This window comes from Colias eurytheme, chromosome 30, assembly GCF_061535395.1.
Source record: "Colias eurytheme isolate Ceu_HAF_F1 chromosome 30, ilColEury1 Martin Lab GWU primary, whole genome shotgun sequence".
NCBI lineage: Eukaryota > Metazoa > Arthropoda > Insecta > Lepidoptera > Pieridae > Colias > Colias eurytheme.
The window spans coordinates 1,559,397-1,579,177 of NC_143009.1; the positions used below are offsets into that span (position 1 = coordinate 1,559,397).

Below are 19,781 nucleotides of genomic sequence, written 5' to 3' on the forward strand. Positions count from 1 at the left end.
TTCAGGTCAGTAGGCAAAGAAGGTGTTAAGATGTGGGATGGACTAGGTGAGTGGGACCAGGTAAGACTAGGAGTATTAAAATCTCCTATAACCAAAACGTGATCGTTATTTATTTTATTTAGCGTTATTAATTGAATATTGTCGTAAAACGCACTCAGGTCCTCACAAGTAAGGTGTGGGGGAAGGTAACAGACACATAAATAAAATTTTAATTTTAATGTTCTATTATATTCTATTTTAAACCAAATGTCCTCAAACTTAGTTTCCCATGAGTAAAGTCTACTGACGTTAATATTTTTATTAATAGCAACAAGCACTCCTCCCCCATCCCTTTTAACCGAGCAAGAGGATTGACGATCTCTTCGGTATACACTGTATCTACTATCTACAAGTTCACTATCAAAAACGCTATCATTTAAATTGGTTTCAGTGAGACATATTACAGTAGAACCCCGTTAAGTCGAACCTCGATAAGTCAAAAACCTCCAAATCTCGAAAAAATGTTTTGTTCCCTTCCCTTCAAACACCAAAACCTCCATTACTTGAAATCTCTACCCTCTGTTAGTCGAAATAATCACCGAGTCCCTCTAAGCCATTTTGGTACATATTTTCACTCTATAACTCGAAAAATTAAATTTGACCTCTGTATGTCGAACATAGCAACGTTTTTTTTTATTTTACAACCTTTACAACTTGATCATTAGGAATTTATCACCTTTATTGTTTGAACAAAAATAAATTACCGACTTTAAGAACGTGCCGACAATGTAAGTACACTATTGTTTCTTAGAAAACATTTTAGGAGTATTGGATAATAAATCTATGACTCACGTATTCACGTGTTTGCTTGATTGGTGTCAGGTGTTCAAAATCCTCCATAAGTTGAAAACTCTATAACTCGAATTTTTTGGCGTCTCCCTTGGTATTCGACTTATAGAGGTTCTACTGTATATCAAAATTCGAGTTAAGTATGTTCATATATATTTCATTAGTTTTTGATCGAATTCTATTAACATTTTGGTAGAAAATATCCATAACTTAGAGTGTAAATTTACCTATGTGCTAAGTATGTACCGTTTGCTATTAAATTAAGTTGTCGTCTTATTTAGCTTATCAAAACTGCTGGAATCTTTAATGTATATCGCTATTGCATTGTCATCCTTCCTCATATAAACTTTATCATTACGAACCCAGACGTATTTATATGTAAATTGTTTTGAGAGCTTTCTGGCCTCCGCATGCAACATTTTACACGTTGGAGATGAGTGCTCAGACAAGAAGATACGATGCTTTTCTCCTGGGATCATTAGATGGTTTGAATTAAGAGTATCACATATGTTCTTTCCTTTATTGAACCTCTTATAAGCAGACAACAGCATATCTCGGTCGCGCTCACTTTGTAATGTCAGGATTATACTTCTAGGACGCGGTGAAGTCGGATTAAGTTTGGCCACTCTTCTGACCGAGTAAATATTATTTTCTTGAATTTGAAACCCAACTGTATCACAGATTTTTTTGACGAGTGAAGGTAAGTTTTCTTCTTTCTTTTGGGGTACACATTGAATCTCCACGTTACAACTCCTCGAGGCCTTGTCCAATGTGTCTAAGCGCCGCTCTATTGTCTTAATATTGTTAGTAAGATCGAATTTATCTTTCTCTAGTTCCTTTATTTTATCTTTGGCAGCTATTAGATCCTGTTTAAGGCTGTTTTGCTCTTCGGCTAAGAATTCTATGGACCTGGTAAGGTCATCTCTCAATGAGTCGATGACTTTACTTATTTCATTTCTTACGTGCGAAACTATATCTTGCATAAGTGATTTTTTAAATTTTTCCATCTTGTTGTCCAGCAGGGATCCGAATTTATCATATGGGATTGAGCATTCACTATCCGACTGGAGCAAACTTTGGTCGTTGTTTTCATTTGCAGAGGAAGGTGACTGCACAACCTGTTTTGTAGGTGAAGGTTTAGCATTTCGTTCTTCTACCCTTCTTCTCTTACGATTCCCCTTATTTTTGGTCAAAAGGGGCGGAGATGACTGGGCAGGCTGAATAGGTGTTGTGTCATCTTTACGTCGATTACTGTTCACATTTGTACACAAAGGACATTTCCAACTTCTATCTGTTTTAGAGTAATGTTCCTTGTATCGATCAGAAGGTATATTGACGCACGTGTAGTGATAAGACTCGCAACAAAAAGCACATTTTATTTCTTCACGAGAGTTTACGGTATTATTACATGCTGGGCAAATCATTTTCAAATGTGGAGTGTTCTAAAAATGTTTTAAAAAAAAAAAAAACTTTTTTTCCTTCTTCCCTTTCTCTCTTCTGTCCGTCTGTTTCAATTCTATTAGTATGCGACAGCACGAATATATAAAAAAAAAAAATGTATTCAAATAACTGTCCTGTAGTGATTTGAACTCGGTGCCTCGATGTTTTTGAACTACAGTCCAACGATGGATCAACTGAGCTACGGGAGCTTTTACTAAATGTTTGAAAATATTGGTTCTATGAAGCTTCAATAAAACCGTTAAGTATTCTCAAGGTTAACCGGTCATTGAGAACAAAGAAACACTTCGTATTTACTGCTGCACTTTTTACACTCAACTTTTTGTTATAATTTGTTAGTTTATTTTACTAACTTCAGATCACTATAGTTTTTCGAAAAGGTTTGTAACTTTTAAAAGATTTCACTGTTCTCACTGTTTGCATTCCACTTGTCGTCGAAAGAATTTTTTTTTTTTTTTTCACTTATTTATAACTCAAACACTTGTCAATATAAAAGAAAAATATATTTGCTATTGATTTGGACCATATACTAAGAGATTAATCACTTTGAATCTATGAAATTGCAGAAATACTATTTTTAACAATTTTTAAGTACAGAGCTGCTGTTAGCTTGTCCTGTTACTAGCCATATCTGTAGACTGTTCTTAACATTATTTTGGCTACTACTACTATATCGTGTGTTCCAAAGCTAGAAGGTCTAAAAAAACTATAGGTACACATGCATTTGAGGTATGGAAGGCATATCCGAATGGCACACGAGGATTTGAAGCACTTTACAGTGGCAAATATGCAGACAGTGAAATTGAAAAGTTTGTGATTACAATGCATGATAGGTAAGGACGGTCACGATATTTTAAGGATACTCTTATCCAGAACTTATATTTTTTTTATAATTATTTTAAGTACATGATCGTTTTTCACATTGTACCCCACTGTGACATTAAATGAGGGTCGCAAACAAATTTTTAACAAAAACGGACAGGCAAATCGAAAATTTGCCTCCCACAGAAGCTGCCCTTAAACAACACACCTTAAAGGCAGTTTTACAGGCTGTATATATTTAGGGACCTAAAAAAAATCAAAATATTCCTTGCCCCTGCTGAAATAAAAAGAAAAGAGAAGCTTTGAATTGATAAGATGTCGGTGCGTGAAATCTTGCAATTCCAGATTGAAGTGTTTTATACACCAGCTCAAATGTACCGAATTATGTAATTGTGGGGGTGGTTGTCATTATTATTAATACAAAAACGTTCTATTATTATATATCTTTATTTTTAACAATGTTACCTGACTTCATTTACAATTTAAAGATGATTAAAAATCACACTAATATTATAAAGACGAAAGTGTGTGTGTATCAGTTAACCAGGTCCTACCAGACAAGATAACATGGTATAGGACAAATAAGTACGAAACACTCGATGGGCGAGTCAGACTCGCACTTGACTGGTTTTTGTTTTATGTTATTGCTCATTTTTCGGGTCTATTAGCCGTCCCCTACGCTGCGCTGACGAAAGTTCCTGTACTTTCTATAATTTATTTCACATTGAAAATGGTACGATATATGTTACAAGTTAATGTTTTTATAATCTGCATGAAATGGCCTTTCAGACAGTATTTTTTTATAAACCAAGTTTCATACAAAAATATAAAAATATACTGGTTTGTTTGGATTTTGCCACTGCCAAAAGTTTATTATTTTAAAGATTGTGACATATTTTGCTACGGAACCCTAAAAAACTGGTATGGGGAATGAATCGGGCATCATCTAGTTACCTGATAACGACACCAAACTCGACTCAAAGGGCCAAATGAATCCGCCAGAATTTTTTTTCCGAGCGCCGGGCGCTCTGTTCTATAACCCCCCCTCCCTCCCTTCTGATGGGGAGTAGACACTGGCTACCAGGCGATTTGGGCTTAGGTGGACGAGTACAACATTCGTACCAAATGGCATTGCTTTACTCAAAAATGTATACCTTTTCCCATAAGAAAACGGACTATATATTAAACTAAAAACGTGAGTAAATAAAAGAAAATCCGGTCTATAATAATCTAACTCTGTACGAAATTTCATGCAAATACGAGCAGCCGTTTTAACGTAAACTGTAACAATATATATATACCCACAAACTTTACAATAAATTGTAACAAACATACTCACAAAACATTCGCGTTTATAACACGAGTAGCTGTATAATTAAAACCAAAAAAATCCAACATAATTACATGCACACGAAATATCTGTAAAATATAATTGCCATTTAGCGTAAATAACCTCAAATTAATATCGTTTAAATATTATATTAAACACTTCACTGGTTGTGTGGTACATTGTATGAGATAGGAGCGGAAAACTATATACTAACTAGCTTTCCACCCGCAGCTTCGCCTGCGCAGTCAAAGAAAAACCCGCATAGTTCCCGTTCCCGTGGGATTTCCGGGATAAAACCTATCCTATTTCCCGGGATAAAAAGATGTCCTTTCTCGGTATTAAAATATCTCTATACCAAATTTCATGCAAATTGGTTCAGTAGTTAAGGCGTGATTGAGTAACAGACAGATAGATAGAGTTACTTTCGCATTTATAATATTATAGTATGGATAATAAAGATGAAGAGTTTGTTTGAACGCGCTAATCTAAGGAACTACTGGATCGATTACAAAACCTCCACCTGTACCATAAGTAATGGTTTCTCTCTCTCTTATTATTACAATTATTTATATAAGATAACTAGCAAACCGGGCGAACTCCGTTTCGCCACCATAGACACCTTTTCTTTGCTATAAACATCACGGAGCCCGAGACCTTTCCAACGAATGCAAAACCGAGGAAATCGGTTCGTGCGTTCTGGAGTTATAGCGTCAGGAAGGAAAACCCGACTTATTTTTATATAATAGACAAGATATACCGCTAAACAAAAACCCACTGTACCTAATTAGATTTTCTGGATCCATTCATTTTTCAAAACAGAAGAACTTTCTCTATGAGTTGTACAATACAATCTGTTTTCCAAAATTCTTTGATAAATACAACCACAAAAATTAACATTCATAATTGTATAAAAATCGCTTCAGCTCATGAATTAAATGTAGATAATCAAAGAAGGTCGTGATCAGCAATCCCTTCTTCAAGTAAAACAAATATTAAATACAAATAGCCAATTAATTTGCTATAAACTAGATATAAACAAAGGTATTTAATAAAAATTATATTATTTTTACGCTATAAGGAAGTTTTATGAAAATGGTGTCAAAATTGGTATTTAAACTTTAGATAAAATAATGTTATATTCATAAGGATATTAAGGATGTTATTATATTGATGATATTATTATAATATTATTTGTTTATTTGTACTATAGTTTAATTATGTTTATTGAGTTAATAATAATACGTATATTAATTTAAATATCTGTTTGCAAAAAATGAAGTTTGCTTTTTTCTTTTTAACCTCAAAACGGCGCTACTGATTCACATGATTTTACAAGAGTAGATAGTTGAAGGGCTGGATAAAAATAAATAAATATAAGTAGGTAACTTTTGATATCATGGTCATCTATACTAATATTATAAAGAGGAATGGTTTGTAATTATGTATTTATGGTTTTCACGCATAAACTACTGGACCGATTTTGATGAAATTTGGCACAGACAATCTTTAGACCCTGAGAAAGAACATACCACGGGCGAAGCCGGGGCGGACCGCTAGTTAATTAATAGATATATTGGTCAAAAACTTCGTGCATTAAGAGGAGATTCATTTCACTGATTTACGTGAAATACAATTAGTGTCTAGCTTAAGTCACTGATTAAATATACCTATTGAAGTGCGTCTCAAAGCTCGAACCTAAAATAACAAACTAAACTAAAGCACATAAACACAAAACACGTGCAAACAAAATTTATCCAACATCAGATAAATCGACCAAAAACTGTGTTAGCTCTCGGACTACAATCACTGTGATTTATACGATCGTACGTACGTGTTTCGACAACAGCTTACAACGCCTCGTTAACTGTATAGTAGAAAGTTGATAAGGTAACTACGGCTACGGAATCGGCTTCCTGGAGGGATTTTCGGTTTATAGTGTTATAGTCCGGGAGCTGGTTGATGAATTTGTTTTGTGATGTTATTTTGTGTGGATTAAAGTTGGAAGCTTTGTGGTGAAGTAATTCTGTAGGGTAGCTTCTAGCTACAAATAAACTACACACTGCTCGCATAATATTATACTTATCGAATTTCATGCCAAACAAATAATTACATTCGTATATTAAAAATCTTCCTAACCATTTCAGGTAGCCGCATGTGTATAGACTATAGATAGATGCCAATTTTAGAGCAAACTTACAAATACAAGTTTTTTTTTTTTTTGTTTTTATTTACTTCCATATACGTATTGTCGATTTTCTGTGAACCTCGATAAGTTTTCAGATGTTGCTAAAAACTAAAAAACAAGATCCAACTTATTAAATTGTTTATTATTTAACTAGCTTTCCACCCGCGGCTTCGTCCGCGCAGTCAAAGAAAAACCCGCATAGTTCCCGTTCCCGTGGGATTTCCGGGATAAAAGCTATCCAATGTCCCGGGGTAAAAAGTATCCTATGTCCTTTCTCGGGTATCAAAATATCTCTATACCAAATTTCATGCAAATTGGGTCAGTAGTTAAAGCGTGATTGAGTAACAGACAGACAGACAGAGTTACTTTCGCATTTATAATATTAGTATGGGTTTTTGTATTGATCAATGTTATAAATTGAAAAGTTGTAAACACCACCTATAACTTAGGCTGCATTACTTGATGCATGATAAATGATAGTATTTTCTAGTGTTTGATTTTACGCGAGTATTATACATTTAGAAATTAAAGAATTTTAACGGATTTTAAACGCGATTTATTCAGTCTCCCCGTGACCACGCTCGCTGTAAAGTGTGCAACGTCGGGAATATAATATAATGAATAAATCGCGTTTAAAATCCGTTAAAAAGTCTTTAATTTCTAAATGATAAATGATTCAAAACACGTTAAAACAACGTCTTATTTTATAGAACATGCCCTACAAAACTGCTATCTACCATCCACTATTCTAGCACACATTCCCAAACCAACAATACAAAGTACAAATTGCAAAACCAGACATTTCCATAAACGCACAATCCGATAAATCCACTGCAACATGGATAGTGGATACCTTTCACGAGATCGTCTCTATTTTAATTGACCGTTACGCAACCATCGTTGTATATGTGCACCGTACTGGAGCGTCAGCAACGAAGGCTTTGTGGTGAAAGGGCTGTAGGGTCCGCAAATAAGGTGAATTTAAGGACTGTTTTTGGAATTTAAGCGATACGTACGATACGTTTGTGGAATATGTACACTGTACATGGGGACAGTCAGCAAAAAGGATTAGTCATTATAATTAATAATTACATATAAATAGTAAATAAAATGGCTGTAGGGTCCGCAAAAATGGTCAGCGGCATAAGGCTTTAGTTGATTTGTAGACGGTAGGGCCACTAGCAACGTTTAGTTGCATTAAAAGTTGCTTTGTGGAATTGAAATGACTACGGTAAGCAAATAAACTGGGTTAAGGGGATGGCACATAATAACATTTCTAGGAGAATACTGCATTACAGGCATACAGATCAAATAATGATAATATATGGCACCATTAAATTAATATTAATATTATTTTAAATTAATTTTAATAACTACGTTTTAAAAATCTATAACAAGAAAATTAAATATGCAATAATTTTTACTTTGAAGCATTTTTGTCATCTAAACTAGGTACATGTCCATAGTCATTATAATCTATACTAATATAATAAAGCTGAAGAGTTTGTTTGTTTGAACGAGCTAAGAACTACTGGTCCGATTTGTAAAATTCTTTCGGTGTTGCATAGCCCATTTATCGAGGAAGGCTATAGGCTACATATCATCACGCTGAGACCAACAGAAGCGGAGCCACGCCCACGCGGGTGAAACCGCGGAGCGCAGCTAGTGTCGAATAAATGAATAAAGCTAAGGTGGATTAAAAGATGTAAGATTAATACTTTGATGCATTTTCGTCAGTATCCATACTACATAGCCATGATAATATAATCTTAAATTAGAGCAATCCTATCTAATTAACGAGAAACAAAACTGTGGTAGTGAAAGGGCTGTACCGTCAGCAACAACAGTGGATTATATAAATAGTAATAACTATAGATAGTGCCATGCTAACCTAGACTTATATTGGGGCTATACTGAATTAATGAGATATTTGTATGTAGCAGTGAAAGGGTTTGGTACGGTCAGCAAATATGGCAAAGTTAAATTTAATAAAATATTAGTACTTTTACCAACATCAAACGTAGGTATATCAAGATTTTAAGGGATCGAAGGATCTGAATTTAAATATATGTTTTGTTACTTCATGGGTATTTAGTACTTAATAATTGCCAATCAAAACTAAGCCAGTACCATGATATCCAAGTTATATATTCGAACACTTTTAGGTGGAAACTGCTTTTCGAACCAGTACTAAAATATTAATTTCTGTGTTTTGACGATTCAATAACACTTTTAAAAGAAGTAGTCGAACAAATAAACGTTTCTATTTACATAATATTCATGCGACACTGAATATTTTTAAACATTATAACATGAAATAGGTATATTTTGCAGACCGTACTCATCCCTTTCATTTGTTGTTTACGCGAGTATAAAACATTAACATGATCACGATCCTTTGAAGTTGTTGAGTATTTAATTTATAAGTAGTTTATTTATATAAAATAAAAAATAACCAAACAATAATGCCAACATAAACTAGTTTTACTTCTCCTGTCTATTTACCAACATGATATTAGATACAAGTATTTTTCATACATTTCCCAAATTTCAATTTGAAAACTCATACATAATTTAACCGACATTTTAAATATTATAATTTATATATTCCTTTTATTTCGCGCTTTACTGTATATGAAAAGAAAATGCGTAAAATAAACATTATCATGCAGTAAAAATAAAAATAATTTGGAAAATCCAAAAGTGCACGCCTCATAATTTTTTTTTAATAAATATTTATTAATTATTATTTTTGTTTATTTAATAACAATTAAACCACATCGAATCAGACCCTGAAAAATGAAAGGGTTCTATTCCTGAGCATACTCAAGCGTAAGAGAAAAAAAAGACTCGATTAGTAAAGTATTTCGGTCGCTATCGTGTTAACAAGAAAAAGGATCCGCACATACAGACACACGGACGTCCAAGACAGAACTTTTTTAAACTGTTTTTTAACTAGTTTAAATAACAAAAATGACATCAAAAATATCATGAACGTTAAAAATAGTGTTTTTTCTTAATATGTGTGTGTATGTATTATCTTACAAGTGCAATGTATGATACATAAAGACATTTTAAGTTTGAAAAATCAGATGTTTTGCGCGAAGTGACAGTAGTACCCACCTCAACGCTTCGCTTATGAGGCGTGCAAAAAATGGGCAGCCTTCTGACTGTGTGATCTTTAACAGGCAACCACGATACACATAATTTATTATTTGAGAGGAGTGTACAAACACCGTGACACGAGAATTTGATACATAAATATTTAATACTAGCTGCTCCGCGCGGTTTCACCCCCGTGGCTCCACTACTGTTGGTCGTAGCGTGATGATATATAGCCAATAGCCTTCCTCTATAAATGAGCTATCTAACACCGAAAGAATTTTTCAAATCGGACCAGTAGTTCCCGAGATTAGCGCGTTCAAACAAACAAACAAACAAACTCTTCAGCTTTATAATATTATAGTATAGATAAATAACAGACAGTAGTAAAAGTGACAGTGGAGCCTCGACCTTCCACCCGTATCCTATACGATACCGGATCATCTCGACCTAGACATTTGTCGAGCTGCCCGGATTCACTGTAATGTCCGTAACCTATTTCTGTGACGTGTATGTCAAGACAGAATTCGACATGCGTTTGACATAAGTTCTAATCTGTCAAAGGTTGACATGCAGAAATCACTACATAGTAAAGTAGCTTTCCGACGTCTGTGTTATTCAGACTGTATTATTAGATCTTTAGAAATACGCAACATATTTTGATGCGTTTTAAAATATGTACCAGATAAACATAATTATAACGAATATACATAGTGGAATTTTGTAATGCCACAACTATCATATGTGTTAATCCAAGTTACCATCTATGTGTGTGCCAAATATCATGAAAATCGGTTAAGCAGTTTTTGCGTGAAGGAGTTGCAAACATAAACTTTCGCATTTATAACATTAGTTGGGTTAATACTTACTTGACCTCGTTCGTCTCCTGGGCGTGGCAGGTCGTTTGAGACTCAGGTCCACTGGCTCCAGCTGAATCGGTGGCGGGCAGGCCTGTTGACGATAATATTCAAGTGTAGCTTAGGAATTAAATAAATGTTTAATTATAGTTTGAACAAGTCAATAACTGCGTTAAAAACAACCGACTTCAAACTTGCACTTGCAACATTTACAAATACAGACAAAAATGCTCATAAAATAAAAACTACTGGGCCTATCCGAATAAAATTTTTATGGGACCAATTCGACACCATCCCGCATCGAACAAAAAAAGAATCACGTAAATCGGTTCAGAAACCACGGAGTAATCGGTGTACACTGTACATACATAAAAAAAAAAAACATACCGGCCGAATTGATAACCTCCTCCTTTTTTTTGAAGTCGGTTAAAAATACAATATAACTAGCAAACTGCGCGAACTCCGTTTCGCCACCAGAGACACCTTTTCTTTGCTATAAACCTCACGGAGCCCGAGACCTTTCCAACGAATGCAAAACCGTGGAAATCGGTTCTTGCGTTCTGGAGTTATAGCGTCAGGAAGGAAAACCCGACTTATTTTTATATAGTAGATATGTATTAGCATCATCTACAGTAATAAAGAATAAATAAATAAATATAAATTTCAGAACAATTTTCACACACAGCACGATCTGATCACATACTTTCGCTTGTGTTATGGAAACCAAATGGCTAATAAACATTGGTACATATATAATCTTCTCTTATATAAAAATGAATCGCAAAATGTGTTGGTAAGCGCATAACTCGAGAACGGCTGAACCGATTTCGATAATTCTTTTTTTATTATATTCCTTGAAGTACGAGGATGGTTCTTATGTAGAGAAAACGTAAACATGTACCACGGGCGAAGCCGGGGCGGACCGCTAGTCTTTTATATATAAAAATGAATCGCAAAATGTGTTGGTAAGCGCATAACTCGAGAACAGCTGAACCGATTTCGATAATTCTTTTTTTATATTATTCCTTGAAGTACGAGGATGGTTCTTATGTAGAGAAAACGTAAACATGTACCACGGGCGAAGCCGGGGCGGACCGCTAGTATTAGTATAGATTTATTGCTCCAATTATACCCTGGCAACCGGTCTTGGTACTCCGTATATTACAACAATATTACACGATTATACATTGTAATGAGGCGTATAAATTGTTTTATTGATTGAGTAGGCTTTATCTAATACTAGATTTCCACCCGCGGCTTCGCCCGCGTTTTCAAAGGAAAACCCGCATAGTTCCCGTTCCCGTGGGATTTCCGGGATAAAACCTATCCTATGTGTTAATCCAAGTTACCCTCTATATGTGTGCTAAATTTCATTGTAATCGGTTCAGTAGTTTTTACGTGAAAGAGTAACAAACATCCATACATCCATAAATCGTTACAGACTTTCGCCTTTAAAATAGTATTAAGATTTTCTAATATATATTATAAAGGCGAAAGTTTGTAAGGATGTATGGATGTTTGTTACTCTTTCACGTAAAAACTACTGAACCGATTACAATGAAATTTAGCACACATATAGAGGGTAACTTGGATTAACACATAGGATAGTTTTTATCCCGGAAATCTCACGGGAACGGGAACTATGCGGGTTTTCCTTTGCAAACGCGGGCGAAGCCGCGGGCGGAAATCTAGTCATGTAATATTTCAGTTATTCCTGTTATTGTGCTTTTCCACTAATTATGTGCGAGGGTGTGACGTGTGAAGCGAGGAATGTGTTTATAAATAACCAATCATATCGCTTCATTTAGTTTGAAGTTTGAAGCGTTTAGCGTTTGAAGCGATACTATTGGTTATTTATAAACACATTCCTCGCTACACACTCGCACATTATTGGTGTAAAAGCACCCTTAGAGAAGTGTAGTTAGCTGTTCCCTGATATGGGGTAGATTCTATATTTACAGACATAGTATAAAGCAAAGTCGCTTCCCGCGTCTATCTGTATGTAGAATGAAAATGAATGAATGAAAAATACTTTATTGTACACCTTATAGAATACATTTTACAAACTTAAAAATACAATATAACAATGTACAGTAGGCGGCCTTATCGCTGGCAGCGATCTCTACCAGGCAACCCAGAAAAGACGAGGAAAATAAATGAGTCAATAACATGGTGGTGCAAAATAAATAAAAGTGCCAGAATAATAATTTTATTATATGTAGGTATGTATCCTTATATCTTTAACTCTGCACAACGTATTTTGATACGGTTTTTTTTAAAAAATAGAGTGATTCCCGACGAAGGTTTTTGTATACAATTTATTAGGTTTTAGACAAAGCGAGCGAAACCACGGGCGGGAAACTAGTTTCCTAAAATATCCACCTATCCACCTACAAATAAACATATGAACAAACAAGTGAATGTGACACGACATAAACAAAAACGCGTGATGCGCCTAGTATTGAAGATGAGCCGTTGCGTAACTATCGTGAGCGCCCCGCCTTGCAGTGAACGTGCTCGTTATACCGGGTTACGGTATCTTACCACTAGTAGCTTTGCGAATACATGCTAATAACTGTTCCCGCGGCTTTATCGATATTGCTCGGCTCCTATTGGTCTTAGCGTGATGATATTATAGCCTATAGCCTTCTTCGATAAACGAGCTATCTAACATTGATAAAATTTGTCAAATCGGAAGCGTAGTTAATATTTGCGTTAATAAGGTACGTGATCACTGAATGCCATTGCCATGTCATGCCATTTTACCACGCTTATCATTACATAGTATAAAACAAAGTTGCTGACGCGTCGATCCGTCCATATGCATCTTTATATCTTTAAAATATTTTCTATTATCTTATGTATGTATTTTATGTATAAAGTTTGAATGAATTATAATGAATTTAATTAGAATAAAATATTTAAGCACTTTGACTTGGCAAAAATTCACCCATAGTGAGACTCTCCCACGAGTATAATAAGCTCACGAGCATCTCGGGAGACATAGACATCTTCGGTCAATCATTAACGAAATTTAAATCGTTAATCCTCAAAATCTGTAATGAGCGATAAAAATATTTTCTATTATCTTCTTATTAAATGTATTTTATGTATAAAGTTTGAATGAATTATAATGAATTTAATTAGAATAAAATATTTAAGCACTTTGACGATCAAAATTATATTAAAATTTAAAATTATTATTATATAAAATAATTAGTTTAATATTATATTTTATTTTCAGTAAATTGACATATTGAATTTAATTTAATGTAATGTTGTATTTTCCTGTTATTGAAGGTGCAGTAGACCATATTGTATTTAATTGTAATCTATGTTAAATAGTATAGACTGTATCCTTTGTTGGAAAATCATATAAATAAATAAATAAAAGTACGTAATGGATTTTGATGAAGTTTTTTTTAATAGATAAAGTGAATATTCTCGAGGAAGGTTTTAGTATATATCATTTATTAGATTTTAGACAAAGCGAGCGAAGCCGTGGGCAAGAAGCTAGTAAACTATATCGGAATAAACGCACGTCGATGTGTAATGTAGTAGATAGCTACTCTTTAATTTGTTCGTTCATTTTTTTTAATAGTATTGGTCTATGGGTGCTTTTCCACCAATAATGTGCGAGGAGGTGTAGCAATGAAAGCGTTTGTAAAGAACCAATCATATCGCTTCATTTAGTTTGAAGTTTGAAGCGATACTATTGGTTATTTACAAATACATTCCTCGCTACATTTCCTCGCACATTATTGGTGGAAAAGCATAATTAGGCCGGTTGCTTCACCGACCATCAGTGCGTACGTCAGTCGCGCTTGTCATATGTATGGAAATTCATAAAACCGTTCATAGCTAGACCGACCATACGCACGCGTATTTCCATACATATGGCAAGCGCGACTGACGTACGCACTGATGGTCGGTGAAGCTCTGCAACCGGCCTTTGTCAACGCGTATACTTACCCCTTATTCTGGCTATTTTATATTTAAAAAATTAAGACTAGCTCTATCTGTTTATATTAGCTTACAATGCTATAAACAACTACATCTTCTCTACCACTGGTTGCCTAGCTTTACATCTTGCCACGACTGGGACTCAGATTAATTATCGAGCTATATGTATTCCGCAATCCACCGTTTTAGTGTTAGCCGTTCGCTATAAATTCGCTTTTGACAGACTAATAGACAGTGTCATATCTAAGTATTATGACTCCCGGGATTATGGTAAATTGATATAGTCATAAATATATAATCGTGGCTATAACTATCGTATAATAAAAGCGGAATTTGGTGATCTTACCGAGAAATTATTTTATATAATTCAGAATTTCATGAGAATTGGTCCAGCTGTTTCGGAGGAGTATGGTAACTAACATAGTGACACGACAATTTTATAAATATAGAGATAAAGTTATCTAAGTGTTTGAAAAACTGATAAATATGCTTCTAAATAAAAATAATAAACAAGTCAAAAATATCGATAAACATCTTATTTCCTATTACGTTTACGGCACATCACTAGCCACAATTAATGTCATGTACGCGATACGTATACTACGCGTGAAGGAATACATTTTACACACTCCGCCGGTCTTACTACACACGCTACTGTCACTAGTGATGTGACGGATATCGATAAATTACGTGCTAAGCACTCATATTTTAATTTGTGAGGTTACCTCTCTTTAAATTTAGAATACCGTGCTTTCTTTATAGTGTCGATAAACATTAAACAAATTATTTTTTTAAAGTATGCCTGCGTAGAATTTTATAAGTTTTGAATCTAAGTCAATAAAATATTGTTTGACGAGATAAAATATAGGTAATAAATAAGTTCCAGCAAGCACAACTCTATTAGAGGCATATGATCTGATAAACAGTAACTTTTATAATAATTAGGATTTATTATCGCACGATATTAACAAACAATACTAAATATACTTTCAAAGTATTACGATAATTAATTTATTATACGAGAAGGAGGATCAATTAGTATCCCTAATTAAAAAAATTAACAATTACCTACACACGCATCACTACCCAAGCTCAATTATACGCATCAACAATCAACACAATTAATTAAAACCTCATCGTTAACTAGCTGTGCCCCGCGGTTTTACCCGCATTGCTTTGCTCCTATTGGTCTTAGCGTGATATTATATAGCCTATATGTTGACCCGACTTCTTAGTAACTTCATGCAAAATTTGAAGTAAATTCACGCTGTACTTTTTGAGTATATCCCGGACAAACAGACAAACATACAAAATCGATATTTTTGGCTTCGATATCGGCTGTAGATCACGCCCCAAGTATTCTTTAAAAAAATATTCAGCGCCGATTTTGACTTTCCCACGATTTTATTATACGTATAGATGACTTTATCGATATCGATAACGCACAACACTAGTGGAGGCGTGTCCCGGGCGCGGCAGCTTTCGTAACGGCCGATGTTTCCAATCGCGAATAGAAATCGTAATAGTAATAGTATTATAGACTTTTATTACGGGAATATTAAAGAAAGGATAGTTCACAAATTTATGGGTATGCAAATGTACAAATATTATAACTTAGGCCTTAGACAATTGTTACAGACGTGCGTGAGTGTGATCAATTTCTTTTTTTATGTTATTTTTACAAAAAAGAGGATATGTGTGTGTTTGAATAATTTGTTTTTAAGGGGCAGTATCCAAAACTGCTGCACCATATTTGAAAATCTTTTCACCAGGAACAATATTCCTGAGTGACATAGGACTTAGCTATCATTTTTAGTGTACAAATAAATAACAGCCTGCTAGTTAAAAAAGCTAGGCTCTTAATTGAATGGCTGCTTCACATAATTGGTTGCGATTTTATTTAATTGAATAATATGTCGTATTGGAATTTGGAAATATATCTGAATAGCGGATGATATTTAGGAAAAAAAATGTAACTACACAATATTTTCACCTCATTCTCAAAAACCATATGCAGTTTTCAAACCATCTTCAAACCCAAACAAATCCTACAAATTGGGCTTACAACACTGTCTTGAACAGACAAGCCAATGGTTCAATTATTGATTCGTATCAATTCAAATGGCCCGTCAAATTAGTGAGAATTCGTAACAGCGCTCGTTAGTGCGATCTTTGATAGAATATAATATGTATACAGTGTTTCTTGAACATATTGTATATACTGTTTAGTGTTTATGTAACATACTGTATACATAGTATACCAGTTGTGCCCCGCGATTTCACACGCACCTTAAATATTTAAATTTTAACCTTTTGAAAAGAAAGAAAGAAACATTTATTTGGATCTTTCACCATTTTTATTACAAACTAGCGGTCCGCCCCGGCTTCGCCCGTGGTATATATTTACGTTTTCTCTACATAAAAACCATCCTCGTACTTCAAGGAATATAATAAAAAAAGAATTAGGTATCGAAATCGGTTCAGCCGTTCTCGAGTTATGCGCTTACCAACACATTTTGCGATTCATTTTTATATATTACAAATGTAATCAATCGTGAAATCCCAAATAGACATCCTTTCGCATTTTTAACTATGGATTATCGGAACTTGTTGCTATGTTTAATGTTTATTACCTTATTTACATGCGTACTGTTCTATAAAATATTATAAACGAGAAAGTTTGTATGGATGGATGGATGGATGTTTGTTACTATTTCACGTAAAACTACTGGATGGATTTGGATGATATTTTTTACAGGAATATAGGTTAAACATCAGAATAGCACATAGGCTACAGAAATATTAGATTTTGCAAGCGGGTTCGTTCGCAAGTGAACCCGCGTGGCACAGCTAGTGAAAAATATTATTCTATAAAAAGCATCTAGTTTATTTCTATTTTTTAACTCCAAACAAGAAGGTAAGATGTGTACCTATATGGTGAATGTATTGTGAAGTGATTGTGAATTTGTGAGGCGTGTCGCTACTATATGAAAATAGTATTACAAAATATACATAAATTATACTTACTAAGGGCTGATTTTTCAATCCTTGGTTAAAACTTATTCATCGAATAACGTATTAAACTACCATTTCAAAAATGTATTGTAATTGTCCGTATTTGACAGTTTACAGGTGACATTTTAATATGTTCGTGTAATACTTTATTGGACGGATAAATTTTAACCAAGGATTGAAAAATCGGCTCTAAATATATTATACTAGAATTTCCGCCCGCGGCTTCGCCCGCGTTTTCAAAGGAAAACCCGCATAGTTCCCGTTCCCGTGGGATTTCCGGGATAAAACCTATCCTATGTGTTAATCCAAGTCTCTATATGTGTGCTAAATTTCATTGTAATCAGTTCAGTAGTTTTTACGAGAAAGAGTAACAAACATCCATACATCCATACATCCATACTTACAAACTTTCGCCTTTATAATAGTATTAAGATAGATACCTCCATAGATGTAGGCAGCATGACGCCTCGGCGCCCCGCGCCCTCAATATCGTCCTGTAAAAAAAGAGTATATTTAAAAAGTAAAAAAAGACAATATTTATATATTTACTTACAAATATATTATTAAGAAAATGAGTATCGACCTTCCAATGAAAAATGACGAATATAAAATTATACCTCTAATTTTATACAACTAAAGAGTTTGATTATTTGGACACGCTAATCTCAAGAACCACGGGTCCCATTTGAAAAATTCTTTCGGTGTTAGATAGTCCATTTATCAAGGAAGGCTATAGGCTATATAACATCACTCTACTACCAATAGGAGCAGAGCAACAAACAAAAATGTTGCAAAAAATCGAAAAAAAAATTTTTTCATATATTTTTCTTAGTTTTTCTATACTTTGTTGATAGGGTCAGCTAGTTACAACCATTCTTACCATTTTCCTACACTTCTAAGAAACTTATTACAGAATGAAATCAAAGAAAAATGCACGGAAAATCTTATTATTTTCTCTGTTTAACAAAAAACATTGACGTTAATATAATCGTCGCGTGCGACGATGACAGTTCACGCGAAGACAGGACGTCTGTCGGGTCAGTTTGCTGTTTATCTAAGGACTAGATTTCTGCCCGCGGCTTCGCCCGCGTTTTCAAAGGAAAGCCTGCATAATTCCCGTTCCTGTGGGATTTCCGGGATAAAACCTATCCTATGTGTTAATCCAAGTTACCCTCTATATGTGTGCTTAATTTCATTGTAATCGGTTCAGTAGTATTTGCTTGAAAGAGTAACAAACACACACATACACATCCTCACAAACTTTTGCATTTATAATATTAGTAGGATAAGTAGGATATAGTATAAAATAATTATTTTTAACAAAGTTACACCACTTTCAAATTGTCAGAAATAGATCTTTAAATGGGACCACCTAGGAGGCACCAGTTTTCAAATAAAAATCTTAATTCTAATTTAATACCCACAAAAATACAGTCGAATTGAGAACCTCCTCCCTTGTTTGAAGATTGTTTGAACTCGCATATCTCATAAGCTACTGCACCGATTTCAAAAATTCTTTCACTGTTGAATAAATAAGTGATCTATGAATACTATAGGCTATATTATTTACCACAAACCGCAAATAATAAATAAATACAATAATACTTCACGAATTCATAACCTTTCTTCATTCGAATATTCATTAGGAACGCCTAAGTTTTTCCAAATGTTTCCGAATTGACAATAAACAATAAAAGAATGTATGTTTGTTCACCTAACCAATTACCAAACCAAAATCGAAACCCTGGACATTGCGTCACCAGAGAGAGAGGGTAAATGGAGCAACATCGCCGTCCTTGTCGCACGGATGCCGTGGGAACTTAGCATTTTGCTTTCACCGAGATACCCTAAAAATATATGGCTCAGTCACACGCACTGTGCTTTTGGAAGGACAAATCTTTAACTAATGGTCTGTTTCTGCCTGAGATTCAATAGGTTATACCTAGATGCTGTTGCGATACACCTTTCAAGGTATCAGCTGACAAATTTTCCACTAAGATAGAGCATGCTGACATTATATTTTCATTAAGGGCCGATTTTTCAATGCTTGGATAAAACTTATCCGTCAAATAAAGTAACACGATAATATTAAAATGTCACGGAAACTGTCAAATACGGGCAATTAGAATACGTTTTAAAAATGGTAGTTTTATACATTATTCGACGAATAAGTTTTATTCATGCATTGAAAAGTAATAAACGACCACCAGGTAATAAAACA

At 34.3% G+C, this 19,781-nt stretch overlaps 1 protein-coding gene across 1 annotated transcript in view; it reads right to left on the reverse strand.

The window, feature by feature from the left end:
- The window catches only part of LOC149895696 (uncharacterized), a 46,682-nt gene that overhangs the window by 14,502 nt on the left and 12,399 nt on the right, over positions 1-19,781 (reverse strand). The window contains exons 4-5 of the mRNA XM_090118505.1: positions 18,001-18,054; positions 10,595-10,676 (exon numbers count right to left, since the gene is read on the reverse strand). Of these exons, the coding sequence (XP_089974631.1) occupies positions 10,595-10,676; positions 18,001-18,054 (136 nt within the window). The remainder of the gene's footprint in view (positions 1-10,594; positions 10,677-18,000; positions 18,055-19,781) is intronic.